Source organism: Caretta caretta, chromosome 2 (assembly GCF_965140235.1).
Source record: "Caretta caretta isolate rCarCar2 chromosome 2, rCarCar1.hap1, whole genome shotgun sequence".
Lineage (NCBI taxonomy): Eukaryota > Metazoa > Chordata > Testudines > Cheloniidae > Caretta > Caretta caretta.
Genome location: NC_134207.1, coordinates 119,920,788 through 119,946,372, shown reverse-complemented (window position 1 = coordinate 119,946,372; position 25,585 = coordinate 119,920,788). Strand labels below are relative to the sequence as shown.

The window sequence follows — 25,585 nt, the reverse complement described above, 5'->3', positions numbered from 1 at the left end:
TCCTCTCATCTCTTCCATGCTTCAATCAGTAGTGAAAAAAGTATAATAATTGACAAGTAAGTTAGCATCCACTGGAATGAATGGGGCAGGTTCATACCATAAAGCTATTGTTTCAGGCTTTCTGCAAGCTCAAGCATATATCACTTTGGTTACAGTATAAAGTTTTTCTTTGTAATCATACCAGCTAGATATATATATTTTTTTAAAAGTGAAAGCAGATTCTGGAGAATAATTGAGAGTTCTATCAATATTCCCATTCCCCAGTAATCCAGAGGGATATACCCCCACACTTTGAGAAATGCAGATATGTATGTTCTTAATGCTGCAATATTTGGGTTTCAAACATTGCAAGGGAATGGTCATTTGTTTCAAAACAACTTTTAAAAAATAACAAAACAGTGGAAAGGTTTGTAAAGGCCTTTTAAAAATAAGATGAGAATTTTGGCCAAATATGTGTTGACACTGTCCCTTTTACCAGCAAGTATGGCTAAAAAGTAATTTGTGATTGTAGTATCTATTTGACAGAACACTAGAGGCTAGTGCTATCTAAAACAAACGCTCCATTTTTAAATAATTAGAAAATATTTAATTCTGCTCTGTCATGACAGCAGTACCAAAGTGTGTCATCAGCAAATAATTAGAAGTCAATAGTTAAGTATTTTCCTTTTGTTATTTATCATGCTATAAGTGACTCAGCCCAAGCAATTAAAACAATTTTGTACTGCCAATTCATGCTACTCTTTTCAGAGGTCTGCAGATCTAATTATTAAAAGGTTCTTCCTGAATAGGAACTTTTAAAAAAGTTCTAGAGAGATACTTAGCATCTTTATTCATTTAAATTATATAACATTAAAAGATTTTTCACTCACCAGTCAGCTATACATCCTGTTATCAAGTAGCCAAAGATTAAGCCTACCAGTAGGGAGAATTTAGCAATATGGACTTTCCAGGAAGATTCACAAACGAGATCCCACTGAAAGAAGAAAAGAGATAGGTACATTGAAACATACTTGATTCCTCTCTGGTGCATTTAAACATACAGATGTTGTTGTAGGTGTTCTTTTCAATTTTAGCATTCACACTTAAAAATATTCTTAATTCATTATTCAAGTCCACATCCAACTCACATTACTGGGAATGAAAAGACTCTCCTTTACTTTGGTGAGAGTTGGATCAGGTGCTTAGTTATACACTAATAAGTCTGGTCATTAAATCTTTCTTCCCAAGTTTGTTTATTGGATTTATAAAAATGGGCATCTATCCATATGTTCTAGGTAGTCTTGAACTAACTTAAAAATATATCCAAATAATACCCCAACATGTCAGCAGCAGAATTCTATGTAAACCACCACCAGGAAGTCAGACAATTTCAAATCTCAGATTTCCCTAATCCTCTGTTTTCAAATGCCTGGGGAAGATGATCAGTTTTGTAACAGGCCTCAGAGTCACCAGGTTCAGGCTACTTCAGATCAATTGACGGTAACCTTTTTGCAACACAGTATAGTAGCCCCCGTCAGTACTCCACTTTCTCTAGAGTAAGATGGGACGATGGTGTAAGAAAAACAGCCTGCACTTAGGAAAGGCTACGTTCTATTGACACAGAGGTAAGAAGAGCAGTAGGACAATCAAGTGCAAGAGCATGTCGGCCTGATTCAGCTCTTTCCACAGTGCCGTTTTATGGTGCCAGGATAAGAAGGTGCTGGAATTGCACTCTAAAACCATCTCAGTTGCTGAAATTGTCGTACTCCAAAGGGGGAGTGTAAATGAGTGGTCTCCTCCCGAGTGACCCTTCATGACCCCAGGGCAACCTGCAAGTGGCCTCACATCAGTTTCCTCTCCTGGATCCCAGTAACTTCAATACAAACATGTCCTCAAGCTCCCGCTTTTATTTCGTGCCTCCCCCACCCCCGGCTCCGCCCCAACTCGGCCCCACCTCCTCCCCCGCAACTCCCCGTCCTAGCTCACCTCCGCTCTGCCTGCTCCCCTGAACACGCCGCCGCTCCGCTTCTCCCCCGTCCCTCTCCGGCGAGGGAGAGGCAGCGCATTCAGGGGAGCAGGTAGAGCGGAGGTGAGCGAGGGTGGGGAGGGGGGGAGGAAGTAACGGGGGGGGTAGAGGAACCGCTCCCCACCCCAGCTCACGTCCGCCTCTGCCCTCTCTCCCAGGCGGCTCGCTCAGGGGAGCAGGTGGAGGCAGAAGTGGAGCAGAGGCGAGCTGGGGTACATTTCTAGGGATGGCATGGCTGGCGCTGGAATGCCGCCCCAGAAACGTGCCACCCCAAGCACCTGCTTGTTTTGCTGGTGCCTAGAGCCGGCCCTGGCTGCCAGCTCCCACCCCACCCCAGTTCCTTCTTGCTGGAAACTCTGACAGTGGGGACGGAGGGCAGCTCATGGAACAGACATGAGCAACACACCTCAAAGAACACTAGTTATGGAACAGATAACTGTCTTTTCTTCTTCAAGTTCTTGTTCCTGTCCATTCCCTATTAGGTGATTCCCAAGCAGTACCAATGGAGGCCAGTAGGAGTTCATGGACGTGTAGATTGCAACACAGCTCTGCCGAACCCAGCATCGTCTCTGCCCTGTTGTGTGATGGCGTAATGCACCGTAAATGTGTGAACCGAAGACCATGCCATGGTTCTGCAAATGTCCTGGATGGGAATGTGTGCCAGGAAGGCTGCTGAGGACACCTGAGCTCTGGTTGAATGGGCCCTCGTGATCAGCATCAGTGGGACCTGTGCTAGCTTGTTACAGGTCTGGATGCAGGTGGTGATCCAGGTGGAAATCCTGGGATGACACCAGAAGGCCCTTCATCCTGTCTGCTGTTGTGATGAAGAGCTGGGTTGACCTGGGGACGGGCTTGGTACACTCTGGGTAAGATGGCAGAGCACATCTGATGTCAGGGCGTGCAGCCTCCTTTCCTCATTAATGATGTGCAGCTTGGGACAAAACACGAGGAGGAAAATGTCTTGATTGACATGGAAGGAAGAAACCAGCTTTGGCAGAAAGGCCAGATGGGGTCGCAGTTGAACTTTGTTGTTGTATGCGCCTGGACAGGGAGCTATCTGCTCGGGACAAGTCCCTTCTGCGAGTCCTTGGAGACCGGCGGGGTTTGGTGGATTGGTGACGACGTCCCAGTGATCTACACCTCAGTCACGCTGCTCAACTGGTACCGGAATCTAGAGCAGGACCGGGAGCTGGAGCGGGTCGGTCACCAGGAAGAACCTACTCCCTGATCTAGGGGATTCATGACACGGTGATGCATATCAGCGAGCTGATAACTCCACTGCTGAGACCGACTGTCTTGGGCCTGCGACCAGTACTGAGCCATGGGTAAAGCACTGGGCTGGTCCCAGTGCTGTTGATGCCAGGAAGGGCAGACCCTCTGCAGGCCTGTGCCATGTCACAGGCGAGGCACGCCTCGAACCTTGCGAGCAGTGCCCTGAGTCCAGAGACTGATGAGGGCTTCACTGAGCCTGCCTCTCTGCCTTCGAGGCCTGGTGGCTCCATGCGAGCAAGCACCGGAGGAACATCCCCTGCAATGGGGAACGGTGCCACTGAGATTGGGGACCTAGAGAAAGGACCCAAGGCGGGTTTACCCTTAGACCAGGGTACTGCTGTAACCGGTGTGGGCGGCACCAATAGCGCCAGGATATCCTGCACTGCCTGCAGGGCGTCGACGGGACCTCTAACTGATGAAGTTCCCCGTCACTGTCCGGTGTGGCAGACCTAGGTCGGGGTGGGCGGGACCACTCAACCTGAGCTGGGGCCTGACTCCTGGTAGGAGGTATCAAGCCGCCCTCCTTGGGCCTTGGCTCCCCTCCTGCCCTCTCCTTCTCCTAGCAGGGATGTAGGAGATCTTCCTCTCCCGGTCTTCTTTAGCCTCTTGGAAGATGCCAGGGACGGGGATCGGCGCAGGTGGGGCACGCTGCACCAATGTTGTGGTGCTCGGGGCAGACTTGCACCTAGACTGCTCTGGTGCTGGAGTTAGTACTGACTCCATGAGGAGCGCTTTGAGGCAGAAGTCCCTCTCCTTCTTAGTCCAAGGTTTGAAGGACTTTCAAATGTCGCTTATATGCGACCCACCAAGACATCTGAAACAACTGTTATGCGGATTGTTGATGGGCATCAGTTTCTTGCAGTGATCGCAGGGCTTAAAGCCTGGGGACTGGGTCATGCCCCATCCCTAGGCTAAGTCCCATTTGGGACCAACTAATTAAAACACTAACACTAAGGGAAACTGTTAACTATGTACAACTATTTTACAAGAAAGTTTGAAATACTGAACAAAGTGAAAAGGGCTAGCCGAAGCAGCAGACGTTTCAGCACCATCACTGGTGGCAAGAAGGAACTGAGGGTGGGGGGAGCCAGTGACACTCCTTATACCATGTGCACACCACTCCAGAAGGCGCCAGAGTCGGTCCCCTACCGATACCACAGAGGGAAAATTTTCTGGCACCAGTGCATGTGGTGAGCACACACACCTCATATGAAATGGACATGAGCAAACACTCTAAGAAGAACAGTAATTTATTCTGGGGGAGAAGAGGTACTCATGTGTTTAAATGTTTGCAAGATGAAGCCCTAGGATAAGACATGAGGACTACTATATTTAACTGAAATTCCAGGGGAATTTACATTGGGAGATTCTTTTACTCAGATTGGAATTTGGCCAGGATACCAAGCATAACACCCCTCCTCTTGTAAATAATACCCTAGGATCAATAACCTCAAAAGGCCTGTGTGACAGGTTCCCCCCAGGGTGTCACCTGGAACTGGGGTGCCACTGAGCCTTCTGACCCACACCAGCCTGGACTCCTTCTCACACTGTGCTGCTGTGACAAGTTGCAAAGCCCTCCAAGCTTGCACTTTCACCAGCATTCACATAGGTAGGGACACACTCTGCTTCCCAGCCTAGGACCCCAGAGCAGTACTGTCCTGCCCTGGTCAAATCTGGCCAGTATATGGGTTTAACTACCAGTCCGCCTCTCCCTCAATGTGAAGAGGACCATGCACATTTGTGGTAACCAAGCTGAGATTTTCCCCAGACCTCTTAGTCAAATGCACACTGGTTTGGATTAAAACATAAAATAAGTTTATTAACTACAAAAGGAGAGATGTTAAGTGATTATAAGTGATAGCAAACAGAATAAAGCAGATTACCTAGTAAATAAACAAAACCGCAAACTGAGCGTAACACACTAGATAGGGAGGATGTGAATTAGCAAATTCTTACCCTGAGTGATAAACTGCTTGGCAGATTCTTAAGGCACAAACTGCATTGGCTCTGCAGCTTGGGGTTTCCAGGTTTTCATACACAGGCTAGCAATCCCTTAGCCTGGGACCATCACCTCCCCCCTGTTCAGTCTTTATTCCTCCAGTGTTTCCAGGTGTGTTGTTGTAGGGAGAGTGAGGTACCATCATGATGTCATTTCCCCCCTTTTATATCTTCTTCCCACTTGCTGGAAAGCTCTTTTGCTGTGACCTGGGTCAAGCAGTTCCCATTGTGTAGTGCTCTCTGAGAGGTTTCTATTGTACACAGTTCCTGGGGTAATCCTTGTGCTTGTGTGATCAGGAACAGTCAACACGGATTCACCAAGGGCAACTCATGCCTGACCAACCTGATTGCCTTCTATGATGAGATAACGGGCTCTGTGGATATGGGGAAAGCGCTGGATGTGCTATATCTTGACTTTAGCAAAGCTTTTGATACCATCTCCCACAGTATTCTTGCCAGCAAGTTAAAAAAGTATGGATTGGATGAATGGACTATAAGATGGACAGAAAGCTGCCTAGATTGTGGTGCTCAACGGATAGTGATCAACGGCTCAGTGTCTAGTTGGCAGCCGGTATCACGCAGAGTGCCCCAGGGGTCAGTCCTGGGGCCGGTTTTGTTCAATATCTTCATTAATGATCTGTAGGATGGGATTAATTGCACCCTCAGCAAGTTCGTGGATGACACTAAACTGAGGGGAGAGGTAGATATGATGGAGGGTAGGGAGAGAGTCCAGAGTGACCTAGACAACTTGGAGGATTGGGCCAAAAGAAATCTGATGAGACTCAACAAGGACAAGTGCAGAGTCCTGCACTTAGGAAGGAAGAATCCCATGCACCACTATAGGCTGGGGACCGACTGGCTAAGCAGCAGTTCTGCAGAAAAGGACCTAGGGGTTACAGTGGAAGAGAAGCTGGATATGAGTCAGCAGTGTGCCCTTGTTGCCAAGAAGGCCAATGGCATATTGGGCTGTATTAATAGGAGCATTGTCAGCAGATCAAGGGATGTGATTATTACCCTCTATTCGGCACTGGTGATGCCACACATGGAGTACTGCATCCAGTTTTGGTCCCCCCCACTACAGAAGGGATGTGGACAAATTGGAGAGAGTCCAGCAAAGGGCAACGAAAATGATTAGGGGGCTGGGGCACGTGACTTATGAGGAGAGGTTGAGGGAACTGGGGTTATTTAGTCTGGAAAAGAGAAGAGTGAGGGGGGATTTGATAGCAGCCTTCAATTACCTCAAGGGGGGTTCCAAAGAGGATGGAGCTAGGCTGTTCTCAGTGGTGGCAGATGACAAAACAAGGAGCAATGTTCTCAAGTTGCAATGGGGGAGGTCTATGTTGGATATTAGGAAACACTATTTCACTAAGAGGGTGGTGAAGCACTGGAATGGGTTACCTAAGGAGGTGGTGGAATCTCCATCCTTAGATGTTTTTAAGGCCCAGCTTGACAAAGCCTTGGCTGGAATGATTTAGTTGATGTTGGCCCTGCTATGAGCAGGGGATTGGACTAGATGACCTCCTGAGGTCTCTTCCAACCCTAATATTCTATGATTTCCTCAATAAGCCATTAACATTGTTTGGCCTTTTTACTATTGTACCTGAAAGGCTGCTTGTGGGTGTTTTCAACCTCACAACATGTTTCAGTAACACACACAGTGCCAAACTTCATAACTTTACCAAGGATGATAGCACATACAATCCAATGAGATGTTAATGTCTAGCAGATCAAGACTTTTAGAAGGATACCTCAAAAGGCATACTGTGGACAAAACATATCCTAATTACATGACAGTGGTGAAGATGGATATACCATATTCACATCTTAACAGAAGAGAGCACCTCTGGCAGCGCGGTACCCACAACACCGCAGTGGGGAGTTAGTACAATATTGACCCAGAAGGAAGAGTGCTGCATGCTGAGTCTATGACACCTTTTACAACAGCTCCTTGGACCTGCCCCGGATGTCTCCCATCCAACCCCGCCTGGTTTGGGAGATGGGATGAAATGACCATTTGAGGTAATAGATTACAATTGTTACATTTAACATTGTGTTTCAAAATGACTGAAGAAATCCTAAAGAATTCAGCAGTACCAAGTCAGTTTGCAACACCACAGCAATGTAAAGAGCTTGCCACATGTTGATACATTGTTGGTAACAAGCTGCAAGTGTTTCTATAATGTAACCGTACTTTTTGGCAAAACCTAGGATCCTAACATTTACCTGATTTAGACGAGCCACCACACCATAGGCTAAAACCAAACCAGATTATTCTGATGCTTCCTCTCATTGCGTGTCTGACAAAAACTTAAACACCTGAAAAGTAACTATCTCATAACCTCCTTACCACAGGCCAAATCCATAGAGGTCTTACTCAGTGTTTACCAATTCATGACTCACAATGAAGTCAGTTGAAACTTTGCCTCAGAATGTGGCCCTCAGTTTGTTAATTATTAAGTGACTAGTGTATCAAAAAAGGTTCTTCCCTTTCTGTCACTGTACAGGGAGCTGCTCCCCCATTCACCCAACCTCTGTGCATCTGGCCCCCATGATATGAGCCTCACCCTCCTTCCCCACCCAGAAACCCGCCCCCCACTCCTTCCCTTCTGCATCTGGACCTCCGCCCCTGCACCTAGACCACCCCCACAGAGACCCCCCATACTCTAACCCACCCCAACAAACCCCACACATCTGGACCCCCCACTCCACTGAGCCCCAACCAGCTGCACCCAGACCACCCCGCCACCAAGCTTCACTCCCCAAGCACCAGACCCCCCCTGCTGAGCTCCACCACACCCAGATCCCCCCCACTGAGCCCCAACCACCTTCACCTGGACCCCCCTGCAGAATCCCATTGCCCATGCACCCAGACCCCCACCCCAAGAACCCCTGTGCATCCAGATCCCCACTGTACCTGGACTCCCCACACAGAACCCTCTCAACCCACACCTGGATCCCCTCCTCCTCCGCCCACTAAACCTCTCCACGCTTGGATCCTGCTGGGCTGAGCCTGCCTGTCCCATACCTGGTGCACATGGCATGGAGGGAAAGGGCCTTGGGGTATTTCTGGGGTAGGTCTGGCCCTTGCACTGTGTCAGGGTAGGGTGCAGCCAAACTGCTGAGTCTATGTCCCAGAGAGATGGGGGGAGGAAATTGCAGGGTGATCTGCAACCTCTGTGCAGCCAGTAGCCTCTGCTCCCCACTGCCATGCTGGAGCCTCCATGTTTATTTATTGACAAAAAAAAATGCAGAATTTTAAAATACTGTGTGAAGAATTTTATTTTATTTTTTTTGGTGCAGAATTACCTCAGGAGTAGTCTGCATTCACTATGCTATTAAACAGCATCAAAAACCTCTATCCAGATTTTGTACCTCACCTAGGCTTACAGCCCTAAGGTCATTTCCAATTCCTCACTCTCCTCCTTCCCCCTAGATCCAGGCGGTCACCAAATCCTGACAGTTTTTCCTGCACATCTCTGAATCTGTCTTTTCTCTCCATACCTACTGCATAACACCCTTGCAAAAAATAATGCTTGGGAATGGATGAGAGAAGTTAAAAACTACTTTAAAGGCATGTATTTAAACAAATGATCCAGAAACTAGAACTACAGTTTTTGTTATCAAACTGTATTTCAAATTATTCATTTTGTATTATGATTTAGAGGGCATGCTAAATATATGAAAAGGCAACCCTCTCTCTAGATGCTTACAGGAAGACCTCCACCATAAATTCTGTTGAGACAGCATTATAGAGTTTCTTCAGTATAGTATCTCACTATCTGAGGCATTTCCAGCAGAAACTAATAATCTGCCTTTCGGAGTAAGAAGAGACTCTAACAGAGAAGAGTGACATGATTCAAGCTCACAAAGCAAGCTGCTCAGACAATCACCACTCCTTCCAACAAAGAAACAACAAGCAAGAGTTGGTACACTGCACCATAATGACTGTACATGGGCTCATTTTTTCTTTAAGCGTGGATGAAACAAGATTCCCTTGGACTACGGAAGAGCTGGGCAGCAGCTGGTTCCCAGAATTGCCATGTCACAAGACAGAGACATTAAAACCATTTAAAACCACTTTAAAAAATGCATCTTCCTTCATAAGAGGGATGCAGTCTGACCACACTTTTTGCATAAGGAAGTTTTTAAAATAAGCAAACTCACTAGAAATAATAAAAAATGCTGAACTGAAATAGCCATGCAGTCATGCCACATGAAAATGACCAAAAGAAGAACCTTCCAAGGCAACATACCAGATCAACTATTACATTTGAAGTTCTGCTTCTGGTGGTTTGCTGACATCCATAATTCTTAAGAGTCATAGCCCATATTTATTAACAGTTTTTTCTACCCCTAGATCCGCACAACTACAACACTGTACACTCTTTGCACACCTTCCAATCATCAGCAACAAGGATACACATTTAAACTAGCAAATCTGAAGTACTGAGCTTTTAGGGCCAGATCCTATCTGCAGCAAGGGAGATTTAGGTTAGATATGAGAAAAAACTTTAAACTATAAGGCTAGTTGCGTAGACTGTCGGTCCTTCATCAGTTGAGACTGAGCCGATCACAACACATCTTCCAATCTTCTCTCGCTCTGGTCATCCTTCGCCATGCTTGTCCATATCTCTGTGTTCGGAAGTCATCCCACCTCTTTGGAGGTCGACCGCATGGCCATTTCTGTTCTCATGGATACCACTTGGATATAGCTGCGGTCCATTTGTTGGTTGCTGAGTTGGGCCACATGTCCCGCCCACCGCATTTTGCTGACCCTCTTTTTGACAACGTCTTGCACTCCAGACTGCAGCCTAATTATTTCACTGGGGATGTGATCATGGAGCAAAATGCCCAAAAATGTTCGTTCCATCACCCTCTGTGTGACAGACAGTTGATGTTCTTCAGTCTTTGTCAGCGACCATGTTTCACTGCCATATAACATCGCTGGAAACACTGTCAAGTTAAAAAGATTCGCATGAGTTGTTTTGCTGATCTTTCCTTGGAGGATGTCCTTGATCTCACTGAATGCGCACCATCCAGGTTTTTTTCTGCGCAACAGTTTGCCTTTCTGATCGTGGCGCATGTTGATCTCCTGGCCCAAATAAACGTATTTATCAACCTCTTGGATCTGTTCTCCTCCAAGAGTTATTTGGCTTCTTGGCAGAATATCTAAACTCATGTATTTTGTTTTCGACCAATTCATTTTTAATCCGACTTGACTACTTTTTGCGTTCAGTTCTTTAAGCATTCTCTCAAGCTGGGCTGTATTTTCGGCTATCAGCACTATATCATCTGCGAACCTGAGATGGTTTAGCTGCTCGCCGTTGATATTAATCCCACTTTCAAGTCTGCTCAGAAAACCAATTCAAGACAGGCTGTGAATAGTTTTGGTGAAACTGTATCTCCTTGTTTCACACCTTTCTCAATGGGGATTCAGAGGGGAGTATCAAACAGCGATATGTCCGTGCTACAGCCAGAGTTTGCTTCCTTTAGTAATGTGATATATTTTGCGCTGATGCCCTGTTCTGAAAGAGCTTCAAGAACAGGGCTAGTCTCTATGCTGTCAAATGCCTTCTTGTAGTCCACGAAGGCAATACACAAAGGGAATTTGAACCCTCTAGTACCCTTGAACCCTCTAGTAGTTGGTTTAGAGTGAAGATGTGGTCTATCGTGCTGTAATTCCTTCGAAAGCCGACCTGCTCTCTAGGTTGCTGTTCATCCAGGTTTCGTGACAGTCGATTTGTTATTATTTTAGTGAACAACTTATAGATATGTGAAAGCAGGCAGATCAGGTGATAGTTCTTTAGATTTTCTCAATTGCCTTTCTTATGCAGCAAGATGGCATTGGACTCTTTCCAACTGGACAGTATCTTCTGGATTTCCAGGTAGCAGCTGAACCTTTGGGCGAGAGCTTTCCACAGTTCCTGACCTCCTGCCTTAAGCACTTCTGCAGTCAGATTGTTCTTGCCTGGAGCCTTCCCCTCTTTCATTTGATGGGCTGCGTGACGGACTTCGCTGATGAAAACCGGGAGTATGCGTTCATCGGTTTGTTGAAGTGATGGCATTGGGACGTCTATATGAGATGCAAACAGCTGTGTTTAGAAATCCCTGCAAATTGCCTCCATCTCTGTTCGATCAGTTACTGATTTTCCATCCCTGTTCTTCAAAGCCGATAATGATGACCTGTATAACGCCAGTTCCCGTTTGCATTTTTGGAGACTTTTACTATCTTCAGCAGCCTTTAGGAGCTTTTTGGTTCGAAATTTCTCAAAGTCTTCCTTCAACTTCATTCAAATGAGCTTGCACAGAAGGGAGTACTCAAGCCTGTCGCTGCCGTTTCTTTTCATTTTCCTCCTCTTCTCCAATAAAGTCTTTGTATTCTCCGAGATTCTTCTGCTAGCTCTTCTTGGTCTTTCACGCTCAGCTGATTTCACACACCATTTCAGTCTCTTACTGAAGTTCTCATAATTGTCATTGCAGTCGTCCAGGAGGCTCCAATCTGCCCTAGAAATGTTTTCCTTCAGGATTGCCTCATCGAAAGATACCGGTTAAGCTCTGTTATAGGCTTCCAAGGGAGGTTGTGGAATCCCCATCATTGAAGGTTTTTAAGAACAGGTTTAGACAAACACTTATCAGGGATGGTCTAGGTTTACTCAGTCCTGCCTTTTTGGTGATGGAGGGGGGAAGGGGGAGGGGGAGGAGAGGGTGTTGGACTAAATGATCTCTCAAGGTCCCTTCAAGCCCTGTATTTTATCGATTCTTTCTTCAGCTGGTGTAAATCAACTACAGTGGAGTTACACTGATTTATACAGCTGAAAATACTGCCCCTATTTGATACATAAAGTAAGGGGGTAGGGGATTGCAAACTCCTACAGTGAAAAGAAAATTGTAGCCCCAAAACACCTAACTGTAGACCAATAGTTTTGTTTGTTGGCCTGGCAACTGATGTTATGATCAGGCAAGTCAAAGAGAATGACCAGAGAAAGCTGGAGTGAACTGCAAACATCAACAGTAGAACTAATTAAAGTGTTTCAAAATTTAAATAACATTTTGTAATTAAAAAATATAATTTTGATGAAATATTGATGAAATTTTCATCCATGGTACATTCACACCTTGAATACTGAGTGCAGTTCTGGTCACCCCATCTCAAACAAGATCTATTAGAACTGAAAAAGTACAGTGAAGGGCAACAAAAATGATTAGGGATACGGAACAATTTCCATATGAGAAGAGATTAAAAGGACTGGAACTGTTCAAGCTTTGAAAAGTGCTAAGGGGGGGTCTGACAAAGATCTATAGAATCATGAATGGTGTGGAGAAAAGTGAATAAGGAAGTATTATTTACCTGTTCACATAACACATGAACCATGGGTCACCCAATAGAAATTAATAAGCAGCAGGTTTCAAACCAACATAAAGAAGCATTTCTTTACAGAATACACAGTCAACCTGTGGAACTTGTTGCCAAGAGATGTTGTGAAGGCCAAAAGTATAACTGGGTTCAAAACAGAATTAGACATGTTCATGGAGGATAGATACATCAATGGCTATTAGCCAAGATGGTCAGGGAAGCAATCTCGTGATCTGGGTTGTCCATAAACTACTGACTGCCAGAAGCTGGGAGTGGATGAAGGAATGGATCATTCGATAATTGCCCTGTTCTGTTCATTCCCTCTGAAGCGTCTGGCACTGGCCACTGTCGGAAGACAGGATACTGGGTTAGATGTGTGATTGGCCTGACTCAGTATGGCCGTTCTTATGTAAAATTTTCATCACTTTTGACTAATTATATAGCTAGTTGAAATTTTGACATTAGAAAAATGATGATGAAATTTTAAAGGGGAAAAAGTGGAAAACTTTTTTTAAATATGTAAAAATAAAAAATCCCCCACCCCCTTTTTGACCACCACTAATTGAAATATTTTCTCTGCCTAAGTTGTTTCTGATTTTATGAATGGGGAGTGTTGTTTGTGTTGGTGGGGGAGGAGGGACGCGGAAGGGAGGAAAAATAATCACAGAAAGCACTACACTGTAATCAAACATACTTCAATCTAGTTGGAAAACAGTGGGTTCAGTTACCAAGAGCTAGTTTTAAACAAGTGCTATTGGAAATCTAGATCAGAATGGTTATAATTAAACACAGAAAGCAAACAAGTCCTTTGAGGTTTTGGGAAAACAAGTTTCCTTGTTTCAGGGTCATGTTGATCTAAGATGCTGGACTCCAAGTAGCAAAAAGATATCTGTAAATCTTCCCAACTTCATCACAGATGGCTGCCGTACCAGTACTGAAACTGAGCCCTAGACTTTAAATAAATAGTTAGCTTGCAAACACTAATAAGTCTCTACAGGGCATATGTAGACTGAGATTCTAGGGGTATGTCTACATTGCCAGCTGATTTAGGTTAGCGGGACTATAAAATTGCAATGTAGACATTCGGGCTCAGGCTGAAGCCTGGGGTCTGGGACCCCACTAAGGGGGTGGATCCCAGAGCCCGAACATCTACAATGCACTTTTATAGCCATGCAGCCTGAGCCTTATGAGCCTGAGTCAGCTGACATGGGTCAACAGCCAGTGTTTTAGTGCCCTGTAGACATACCCTTGGAGGCTTATAACTTGGCCAAAATTTGGGTAAATTTTCATAGAGACTGCAAAAAAGTACCAGCTGACAACTCCCACTAAATTTCAAGTCTCTGCTCCAAACCATTAGAGCTTTTCAGCAAAATGGTGTAATTCATTTATTTTGTTTAAACCCATAGACTTAACGTATTTTTCCCCTCACCTCATTCTTGGAAACTGCATTTTAGTTGACACTTTTCAAAACAATTCAGACAGAGGCAGACACCCAACATAGAAAATTTCAGCCCCAACAGATCAATCCTGGCAAAGTTATACGCAACTGAAAATAGGGTTTTATAAATGGAAAGTGCCAGGCAACATTAACTATAGGCGTCACTACCTATAATTAAAAATACTATTCACCATTGCCACAAAGCTACGGGCTTTGAAAAAAGTGCTTAATAGTCCTCCAAAGAAAGTTGTGTATATGGTATTTATGAAACAGTTTCCCATCCTTATCCTTCAAATTACTTTTCTGCAGAATATCACAAAGCTGTGTATTTAATAAATTTTTTCATGTCATGTTTAATACAGCAAGTGCTAGCACGGGCCGTAGTTACAGTTGCCAAAAAAATATCCTCTACAACACCATTTTCAGATGCTTGTAATTTTCCCCAAATGTCACCATTTGAAATTTCCACATTCACTTCTGAAATGTCTTGATTTTCTAAAGCTTGATATTTCAATGTTAACATTGCACTGAGGTGATGTGTTAACATTTTTATTATCTACGTATGTATGTGTGATCATCTGCCATCCCAACACTTTATAAACACTCTTTTGAAGCAAGTCTGCTCACCCACATTTTACAGGGAAAGGCACACACAGGTTATGTTACTTGCCCCAGGTTTCTATGGCAGAGGCCCAAATAGCTCTGTGTGTTTGTCAATCATTTTACACTGAATGGTCCATTAAACTGCTACTTAGTACCATGGGGCTCCCCCTCACCTCATTTCCAACCAATATAAGCAATAAAAATCACTGTCTTTTAAAAAGATGCATTATTGTAGGTTCTATAGGCTGCACCCCCACCCACAAGCTTGGTAAATAAAACCCATCAGCTACAGCTCGCCTTTAACATGCTAGAAATACCGCAGGCTTTCTCTGAGAAAAGCTATTATCATCTGCTCTGTCTCTATTGTGGCTAGAAAGATGGAAAACTAGTGCAATTCCAAGTCATTTATTGATTTTATGGTTCTTGTTAGATTCTGTGATTTGTCAATTGCATTACTCTAGAGGACTGTATTTGATCTTGTGGTTTCATCCCCAGTTATAGAATTGCCCTAAGATATGGTTTTCTTGTTCAGGGAAAAACAAAACAAAAAACGTTATATTTCCCCAGAACCCTCATGTGACAGGTTGTACCCCCCCCCTTCTGGGGTGCCACCTGATGTGCTGAGCCCACGTGTCCCACCAGCCTGGGTTCCCCTTACTCTGTGCTGCTGTGACAGGCTCTCAAGCCCCGCTCCAGCACACACCCAGGTAGGGACTCACCCAGCTGTAGAATCTCAGTCTGCAATCAGCTCTATGTGGGAAGACTAAGCTCGGGGAATTGCCCAGCACTCTAGTGCACACCCCCTCTGGAGTGTAAACCCAAAATTATAGTGTCTGGCGTTGTATAGAGATCTGTATAGCGTAAGCTCATGAAATTCACCCCCTCCCTCAAGGTGGAGGAAGATATGCACAGCTTTCTCCCCACCTCCCCCAGTTAAGAATTGCACAAACGAGGTATCGAAGTAAACAAAAACCAAGTTAAAATTTACCTTTTGTAGTTAATAAAGTGATTATAAGGGATAGCAAACAGAACAAAGCAGATTACTGAGAACATAAAACAAAACATGAAAACTAAACTTAATACACTCAGGAATACTGGCTACAAATAATTTCTCACCCTAAATGTTGTTTCAAGCAGGTTGCAAAGTTTCTTGAAGGCAAAAACTACACTGCTTGCAGCTTAAATCTCCAGAAATTCCTTTTACAGGCTGATCTTTTTCTCCTGGATTCAGCGCCTGCCTCCCCCAGCTTTGTTCCTTTGTTTCTTCAGGTGTTGTCAGCAGTTTTCATTCTTAGGCGGGGAGGCAGTGAAGAAGAGCCCAGGTTAATTTACTCCCAAGCCTTAAATAGGATTTGCATATGGCGGGAATCTTTTGTTTCCCAGTTTTGATCCCCAACCCCTTCCTATGGAAGGGTACCAGCATTTCAAGATGGTATCCTGTACCAGGTGACACAATCATATGACCCTGCTGTGTCAAAGCAGTATCCCAGGAAACTTCTCAGGAAGGATGGAGATTAGTATCTTCAAAGTCCTATTGTCCTTCCTAATGGCTTATCCAGGCTGATTGCATACTTTCTGGTTTGGGTGTTGCCCAAATACACATACAGAAATATGTAACAATAACAACTGTATCTGAAGTTAGGAATATTGATAATCCTATTCCGTAAATCATAACCTTTCCAATGATACCTCACATGATACCCATCTTGCACAAAACATATCTTAGTTATGCCATATTAATATCATAACAATATTTCTATGAAGATATGGGGCAGGGGTGGCCAACCTGAGCCTGAGAAGGAGCCTGAATTTACCAATGTACATTGCTAAAGAGCCACAGTAATACATCAGCAGCCCCCATCAGCCAACCCTGCCCCCACCACCCTCAGCACCTCCTGCCCGCTGGCAGCCCTGCTCATCAGTGCCTCCCCCTCCCTCCCAGTGCCTCCTGCCCACTGCGATTGGCTGTTTCGCAGTGTACAGGAGGCTCTGGGATGGCGGGGGGAGGAGTAAGGGTGCAGCAGGCTCGGGGAGGGGGCAGGAAGGGGCGGGGGCCTTGGGGTAAGGGATGAAGTGGGGGCAGGGCCTGAGCAGTGGAAAGTTGGCACCTGTAGCTCCAGCCCCAGAGTCAGCACCTATGCAAGGAGCCGCATATTAACTTCTGAAGAGCCACGTGCGGCTCCGGAGCCACAGGTTGGCCACCCCTGATACCGGGCATAATGTCACACCCCAACCTAGTACATTCTACTACATCCCATACAAGCTCTACACACAAAGTTTAAAGTTAACAGCTAACAACAGAAGTGGAATTCCTGTCTATACTTTAATAGAGTAAGCCTTTTCTTTCTCTTGAGCCGTCAGGAAAAATACCTTTGCTCCATGGCTATGCCAATTACACTGGGAAGTTTATAAAAATTAACCCCCTGATAACTCCATCATCAGTATCTTGGAAACCTATGCTGTTGAAAAATCCTCAAACAATCCACTGACCATCCCAGCAAGATCTCAGGCATGTAAAAGTTTCTGAAATTCTAGTACTATGACACTAAAGATTAGCTACTCTTAGGTTTCAGTTTTATCAGGAACAGCTAACATTATTAGCAGCTTTGTTGCCCCTGAGCCCCAGTAAGAGGTACATACATTTGATAACAGATTTGGCATGCTTTTTATGAAAAACAAGGAAGAAAGTTTACTAATTACACAATCATTGCTAATATTGATTTGTTAATCATATGTCCCGCAAACAGTGCTCTAACTGCTTAAAGGGATTAAATTAATAATAGTAGCATCATCAACCTCCCACTTCTCTCTCACCTCCTGTTTATTTTTGAAGACAGGGATATGCCTTTACCTCCAGGCATCTTAGAATTCACCCAACCCAAAAATACGAGACTTCCACTTCCAGATTACTTGCCCTTCAGTTGATGGGATCAGAGTCTCTTTGTCACCTCAGTAAAGTCAACACTGATCTTGGCCTAACATCAAAGCCCTGGGAGATCTGTCATGATGCCTACAAACAGTTGTAACCCACACACCTCCTGGGTGTGGTGTTCTGTCCCATCTAGGGACACCGAGACCACTTAGAGAGATTAATAAGTCTGCTCTATAGCCTTAGCTAAGAGCCACATGGCTCTTAGCTCATGCATTTAGCTTCAGAGGTCCCAGGTTCGATCCCATTACAGTCACTTACAATCATTTTGCCTTCAGTTTCCATGAACATCAGAAACCTGTGCTCCGATTCCCCCAAAAGTACTGTACAGTACTTTGCCATCTGATCTCAATCCAAGTTTCATAATATTTGGTATTTTTCTTAAAGCCCAAGCTGTGATTTTGTGAAGATCGGAGACATTACTTTTGGTAAAAAAAAAGAAGAAGAAAAAAAAAAAAGGCACTTCTCTAGTTCACATACTTCCAGAGAAAATCTCGAAAATGTTAAACCTAAATCCAGAAGGCAAATAAAAACAATCAAAAAATCTTTTAAAATCACGTTTCTTAAGCTAATTTCATGATTGTTTAGTGCCCAACTCATGATTTTTGAATGCTTAAGGTCAGCAATACTGTGTGCTTCTCCTAAACTCCCCCAAACCTGCAAACACTCACATGCATGCCTAAAAGCTAAGCATGTACATAAGTGCTAGCAGGATCAAGGCACAAGTTTGCCATTTTCTTTATGATCTGTATAATCACTACCAGCCCAGAAAGTAAACAGATGCCATTTACTTCCTGAACCCATGGCTCCTTCTACGCAGCAGCACTGAACATTGCTCTTTTTCCATTAGGCCAGAGGCTACTGTGTTTTTTTAAGTTCAGTTTCAGAGTAACAGCCGTGTTAGTCTGTATTCGCAAAAAGAAAAGAAGTACTTGTGGCACCTTAGAGACTAACCAATTTATTTGAGCATAAGCTTTCGTGAGCTACAGCTCACTTCATCGGATGCTTATGCTCAAATAAATTGGTTAGTCTTTAAGGTGCCACAAGTACTCCTTTTCTTTTTAAGTTCAGTGGAATTCTTCATTTATGTGAATTCTTGTGTGTATCGTATCTTATCTAGGACATTTACAAAAACAGAGGATATAAACTGTGTTGCACAAATAACTGAACACAGTTTCTAAGGTGACTATTTTCTCTTTAGTTATTTCCCCTCATGCCACAGGGAGCAATCAGTGGAAAAAACAAAAGGCGAAAAGTACCTCTAACCCTGAGCCTATTCCCCCATGAAAAGAAATCCAATCTTTTTGTGCTGCAATCATGCATCTTTAATATTACAGTTTTTTTCAGATGAAAATGACACTCTAGCATCACAAAACTGATTTATCTTTACATCAATTCTTTTTTTTTTTAAAAGACAACTTTAGCCAATACCCTCAACCCAGCACCATGAAATTTCTGGGAGCAAAAGCATGTATCACCAGGAATCAACTGTGAAAGGTACTGGAAAACAATGTTTTACAATTGTCATTGCTAAGTTTTCAGCTGCTGATGACCATTGTTCTGAACAAAACATTTTTGTGGCACTGGCTCTGTGACAACTGGGTATAATGTTAAACAAGTTTTCAGACCTGTTTTAATAGCAGTTTAACAATCATAAAGAGAGCCTTACCATTTAAAGTGCAAACGTTTTAGTTACATATTAACACTCTTTTCATCCGATTGCTGAACAGGTTTTTAACGCTTTGAATGCAAGCATTTTTCAAACAACTGAATGCTTAGTGAATCCATACATTCACAACCTAGATAGGGTTGGAGTGGAATAGAAACTGGTTTGCTCTCTTACAGTGGGCTCTCAGAAGTGCTCTCAAAAACACCGTCCTTCTTTCAAAAGAAAGATGGGCAATACCAGTAGGAAGATTGGAAACGTCAATTGTAATGTAAGGCTTTGATCTATTTTCACACTTAATATTCACGATGAGAAGTGCTTGACCTTTTGAACGTCAGAGTGTCCAACTGAGTTCAACTGATGCCTTCTATTTCATCCTTTAAGTGTCTCTCACCACTATGACCCAAAGAATTGACAGCTCTCTTGTATTTTGCAGATTACAGCTTTTGGAATGAAGGAGAGTAGAGAAAGGGAGGGGAGAAAAACTATTGGGGACCCCCAAAGACAGAACCAATACTTTTAAAGTGTTCTTGCTTAATTCCAGGAAAAGATCAAAATATTCCACCTGATTTTTAGAGCAAACTAAGGTGCTGGTCCAGCAAACACCTACTCATGTGAGGAAACCTTGCCCACGTGAGTAGAACCCTTTCTCTCAATGGCATAATAGTTACACAAGTAAAATTACTCATGAAGATAAGTATTTGCAAGATCAGGCCTTAACAAAATAATGGTTAGCAATAAAAAAAATTTCTTTTTTTAAAGTAATTCCTATGGCTGGATGCTGTTTTTCAATAAGCACATTTCACTCCTGATCTCAGTTTAAAAAAAAAAACAAAAACCCTCAATATTTATTTTTTATGCATGGTAGAATTTTCCTTTTTAATGTGAAAAGGTATCTTTAAAACAGAGATGGTCAGGTTTAAATTGACCTAAAAAATGGTGTGTGTGTGTGTGTGTGTACAGTGAAGTTTTTATAAAACTAATGACCAACACACATTTCTGTGGCTTTTATTTGTTTCTTAATCCTTGGTAATATTTGCAACTCAGATATTGCAGCGTTGTATAAATGCACAAGAACCTTAGTCTGGAGAAGGATGAGAGGAGATTCAGCAATTCTTAAATGCTGTAGAGCCAGAGAGATGAGGCATTTAATCAGAAATAAGACTCTGAAGAAATGTCTGAGTTGAGAGATCTTTTGGGAGAACCAGAGTACATCATACACTCTGAAAAGTGTGAACAAATGCAGAGTCATTCAGATAAGTCACATCATATACTGTAATGCTAATTCCATTTAATTATGTCATGTTTTCCAGTATATATTATTAATGGTTATTTTAACTAGCATTCTTTATTCTTTTGGACTTTATTGCTAGTGGATATAAACAATCATTTCAGAAATTGGCATCATTTTCTGTCTTAATATGAATGAGTCCATTTCTTCTAATTCAACAAGATAACTGGCCCCTTAAGCTTAATTAATTATATAATTACCCAGAGTGTGCAAGTAACACTGCAGAAAGAAAGGAGAGACTATAACTGAGGGAGTGCGAGAGAATACTTGTACCGTGCACAGACCATGCAATGGAATGAGACAGAGAAAGGTAAAGAACTCTAATAGGGAAGCAGAAACCAATGTACACAAAAGCATTACATTCACGTTAGCATTTTCTAAATTTAGTTCCACTTAAGAACTGCTTTAGAAAATTTAAATTCATAATTTGGTTCTGTTAAAAGGTGAACAAAAATAGCAAGATCACAAAAATCACAATAAATGAGAAATATTGCTGATTTTATTAAATAGAAAAAGTTGCATTAACAATTTGGCCCCCCAAAAAAATCTCATCTCAGTATTACCCTGTCAAAAGTGACAGAATTGCCTCCAAATTTGTCACCTTAAGGAAGATAAGGTAGAGAACCACGTCTAGCTCTGTGGTAAATATAGTTTATCCTCTCCAATATACCTTTCTTAAAACCAAAGACTGTCAGCTATGAACGCAAATTAAGATAAAGCAGAGTTACTAGAGCAACTACGAAGTATGTTTTTAGATAGCCTGAACTGGTAATTAAACACCGTAAAGGTATGCAAAAAACTTTCTAATCACAACAATGAACAATTCACTTATGCAAAATAAATGACTAACTCTCAAACGTTTGTTAGAAAAATTCTAATCTACACGTGACAATGCAATATATCCATCCAAAAAACTGCAGGTCTCACACAAAGATATAAATTGTATGAAAGAATCTATATTAAGTCTAAATAGATTGAAGAGAGATTTCAACATGTTATATGGAAGAGAAGAATTAAACTAATACTAGCAATAATCCATCATAAATACTACAAGCTTTATTTATGGTAGGTTAAAGTCATGATTCTCAGGTATGAAGTATTTTATATTGAGGACATAGGCCAGCCAACAAATTTTAATTCTTTATTTTACTGGAAAAAAACTATACTAATCTGCATTAGACATACAAGTCTCTTGATTTGCCTGATTTCTAATGGCAGCATTAGATTAAAAGTTTAATTCTGTATTTCCCAGACTGACCATTTAAAAATATTTCGATCCCAAAACAGCCAAAGTCAAAAAACCAAATATGGTACATTAGCTCACCAACAAGTATTTGTAGTTCAGCCAGATAATTATGCACGATTTCAACACCAAACACAAAATAATTCGTTGTTTATATTTATACAGAATTGTCCATCAACATCTTTGTAATTCTGAAATTTATGGACACACAAAATAACCACCCTCCTGATTTGCCTCATTTGCCAAATCCCACACTTTAATTTGATCCATCATTACAAATCACTATTGCTTTTTGAGTGTTTCCTATGTTAGTACCTTGATGACCAATAATAGAACAACAGTGAGGAAAGACACTGAATCCCCACATTTAATCTCCAGCAGTAATTCCAGAAAATCTTCAGAGCATGCAATTTTGCTATCTCCTCAAATCTCTAATAAAAGGAGATTTGTGGATTTAGCCTGGTCCTTGACTCTCCACATGCCCTCTAGCTGAAACAAGTTTAAGAGATTATTTAATTCTGTGTGTGAATTGCTCATGATTGCTTGAAAATTCTCAGAGTATGTGCAGTGTTTTGTAGTTTTAAAATTCATTTGTTGTAAAAGAAAAATATATATTTTAAGCCTTTCCTCTGCAGCAGTACTTGCTATAAAAGCTGTTTTTACATAAACTTTTCTGGAAAGATCTGGTGGGAATTCAACTATGATTGTGAACACATCTAAAGTCAAAGTATCAAACTGCACAAAGCAGCACCCATACCAATTCTTCTCAATCTGTCAACTGTTTTGGGTAACTCTAAATGTAAGGTTTTGTTGACACATCTGCACCCCCTCCACAGGAATGAATGGTCATTCTTACTTTCCTCAAGGTGTCTCAGAGTAATTTTGGAACTCATCCTGTGTACTGCAGGAACTTGTTTCGTCACTCTTCCTACTCAATGTGCATGTGAGGCTGCTGAACTGGCAGGGGGGGTGGTAGGTAACCCCTATTTAATATGTAGGTAACATAAGAACAGCCATAATGGGTCAAACAAACGAACGGTCCATCTAGCCCAGTGTCCCATCTTCTGACAGTGGCCAATGCCAGGTGCTTTAGAGGGAATGAACAGAACAGGCAATCATCGAGTGATCCATCCCAGGTTGTCCACTCCCAGCTTCTGACAAACAGAGGCTAGGGACTCCCAGAGCATGGTTTTGCATCCGTGACCATCCTGGCTAATAGCCATTGATAGACCTATTCTACATGAACTTATCTAGTTCTTTTTTGACCCATGTTATAGTTTTGGCCTTCACAACTTCCCCTGGCAAATAGTTCCACAGGCTGACTGTGCATTGTGTGAAATTCCTTTTGTTTGTTTTAAACCTGCTGCCTATTAATTTCATGTTCTTGTGCTATGTGAAGGCGTAAGCTGGAACAGAAATTATTTTTCATTTGCATCACTTCTGACCCAGCTCATGCAGCGGAAACAATGAACCCATGTCTTTAAGAGGCTGGATGAGGGCTAGGTGTCTGAGAGTTGACCCTGACAAGACTGAGCCCTGGTCTACACTAGGACTTTAGGTCGAATTTAGCAGCGTTAAATCGATGTAAACCTGCATCCGTCCACACAATGAAGCCCTTTATTTCGACTTAAAGGGCTCTTAAAATCGATTTCCTTACTCCACCCCTGACAAGTGGATTAGCGCTTAAATCGACGTTGCCGGCTCGAATTTGGGGTACTGTGGACACAATTCGATGGTATTGGCCTCCGGGAGCTATCCCAGAGTGCTCCATTGTGACCGCTCTGGACAGCGCTCTCAACTCAGATGCACTGGCCAGGTAGACAGGAAAAGAACCACGAACTTTTGAATCTCATTTCCTGTTTGGCCAGCGTGGCAAGCTGCAGGTGACCATGCAGAGCTCATCAGCACAGGTGACCATGATGGAGTCCCAGAATCGCAAAAGAGCTCCAGCATGGACCGAACGGGAGGTACGGGATCTGATCGCTGTTTGGGGAGAGGAATCCGTGCTATCAGAACTCCGTTCCAGTTTTCGAAATGCCAAAACCTTTGTCAAAATCTCCCAGGGCATGAAGGACAGAGGCCATAACAGGGACCCGAAGCAGTGCCGCGTGAAACTGAAGGAGCTGAGGCAAGCCTACCAGAAAACCAGAGAGGCGAATGGCCGCTCCGGGTCAGAGCCCCAAACATGCCGCTTCTATGATGAGCTGCATGCCATTTTAGGGGGTTCAGCCACCACTACCCCAGCTGAGTTGTTTGACTCCTTCAATGGAGATGGAGGCAATACGGAAGCAGGTTTTGGGGACGAAGAAGATGATGATGATGATGAGGTTGTAGATAGCTCACAGCAAGCAAGCGGAGAAACCGGTTTTCCCGACAGCCAGGAACTGTTTCTCACCCTGGACCTGGAGCCAGTACCGCCCGAACCCACCCAAGGCTGCCTCCTGGACCCAGCAGGCAGAGAAGGGACCTCTGGTGAGTGTACCTTTTAAAATACTATACATGGTTTAAAAGCAAGCATGTGAAAGGATTACTTTGCCCTGGCATTCGCGGTTCTCCTAGATGTACTCCCAAAGCCTTTGCAAAAGGTTTCTGGGGAGGGCAGCCTGACTGCGTCCTTCATGGTAGGACACTTTACCACTCCAGGCCAGTGACACGTACTCGGGAATCATTGTACAACAAAGCATTGCAGTGTATGTTTGCTGGCGTTCAAACAACATCCGTTCTTCATCTCTCTGTGTTATCCTCAGGAGAGTGAGATATAATTCATGGTCACCTGGTTGAAATAGAGTGCTTTTCTTCAGGGGACACTCAGAGGAGCCCATTCCTGCTGGGCTGTTTGCCTGTGGCTAAACAGAAATGTTCCCCGCTGTTAGCCACAGGGAGGGGGGAAGGTTGAGGGGGTAGTCACGCGGTGGGGGGGAGGCAAAATGCGACCTTGTAACGAAAGCACATGTGCTATGTATGTAATGTTAACAGCAAGGTTTACCCTGAAAGAGTGTAGCCACTGTTTTATAAAATGTGTCTTTTTAAATACCACTGTCCCTTTTTTTTTCTCCACCAGCTGCATGTGTTTCAATGATCACAGGATCTTCTCCTTCCCAGAGGCTAGTGAAGCTTAGAAAGAAAAAAAAAAAACGCACTCGCGATGAAATGTTCTCCGAGCTCATGCTGTTCTCCCACACTGACATAGCACAGACGAATGTGTGGAGGCAAATAACGTCAGAGTGCAGGAAAGCTCAAAATGACCGGGAGGAGAGGTGGCGGGCTGAAGAGAGTAAGTAAGTGGCGGGCTGAAGACAGGGCTGAAGCTCATATGTGGCGGCAGCGTGATGAGAGGAGGCAGGATTCAATGTTGAGGCTGCTGGAGGACCAAACCAGTATGCTCCAGTGTATGGTTGAGCTGCAGCAAAGGCAGCTGGAGCACAGACTGCCACTGCAGCCCCTCTGTAACCAACCGCCCTCCTCCCCAAGTTCCATAGCCTCCACACCCAGACGCCCAAGAACGCGGTGGGGGGGCCTCCAGCCAACCAGCCACTCCGCCACAGAGGATTGCCCAAAAAAAAGAAGGCTGTCATTCAATAAATTTTAAAGTGGTAAACTTTTAAAGTGCTGTGCTTAAAGTGCTGTGTGGCATTTTCCTTCCCTCCTCCACCACCCCTCCTGGGCTACCTTGGTAGTCATCCCCCTATTTGTGTGATGAATGAATAAAGAATGCATGAATGTGAAGCAACAATGACTTTATTGCCTCTGCAAGCGGTGATTGAAGGGAGGAGGGGCGGGTGGTTA

General features: G+C 43.5%; 1 protein-coding gene across 3 annotated transcripts in view; it reads right to left on the bottom strand.

The window, feature by feature from the left end:
* Positions 1-25,585, bottom strand: part of SLC22A23 (solute carrier family 22 member 23) — a 183,796-nt gene that overhangs the window by 140,350 nt on the left and 17,861 nt on the right. For all 3 annotated transcript variants that reach the window (XM_048839751.2, XM_048839749.2, XM_048839750.2), the window contains exon 2: positions 870-973. Coding sequence is in view for 2 of the 3 variants with exons in the window: in XM_048839749.2 (XP_048695706.2) it covers positions 870-973 (104 nt within the window). In the remaining variant the exon portion in view is untranslated. The remainder of the gene's footprint in view (positions 1-869; positions 974-25,585) is intronic.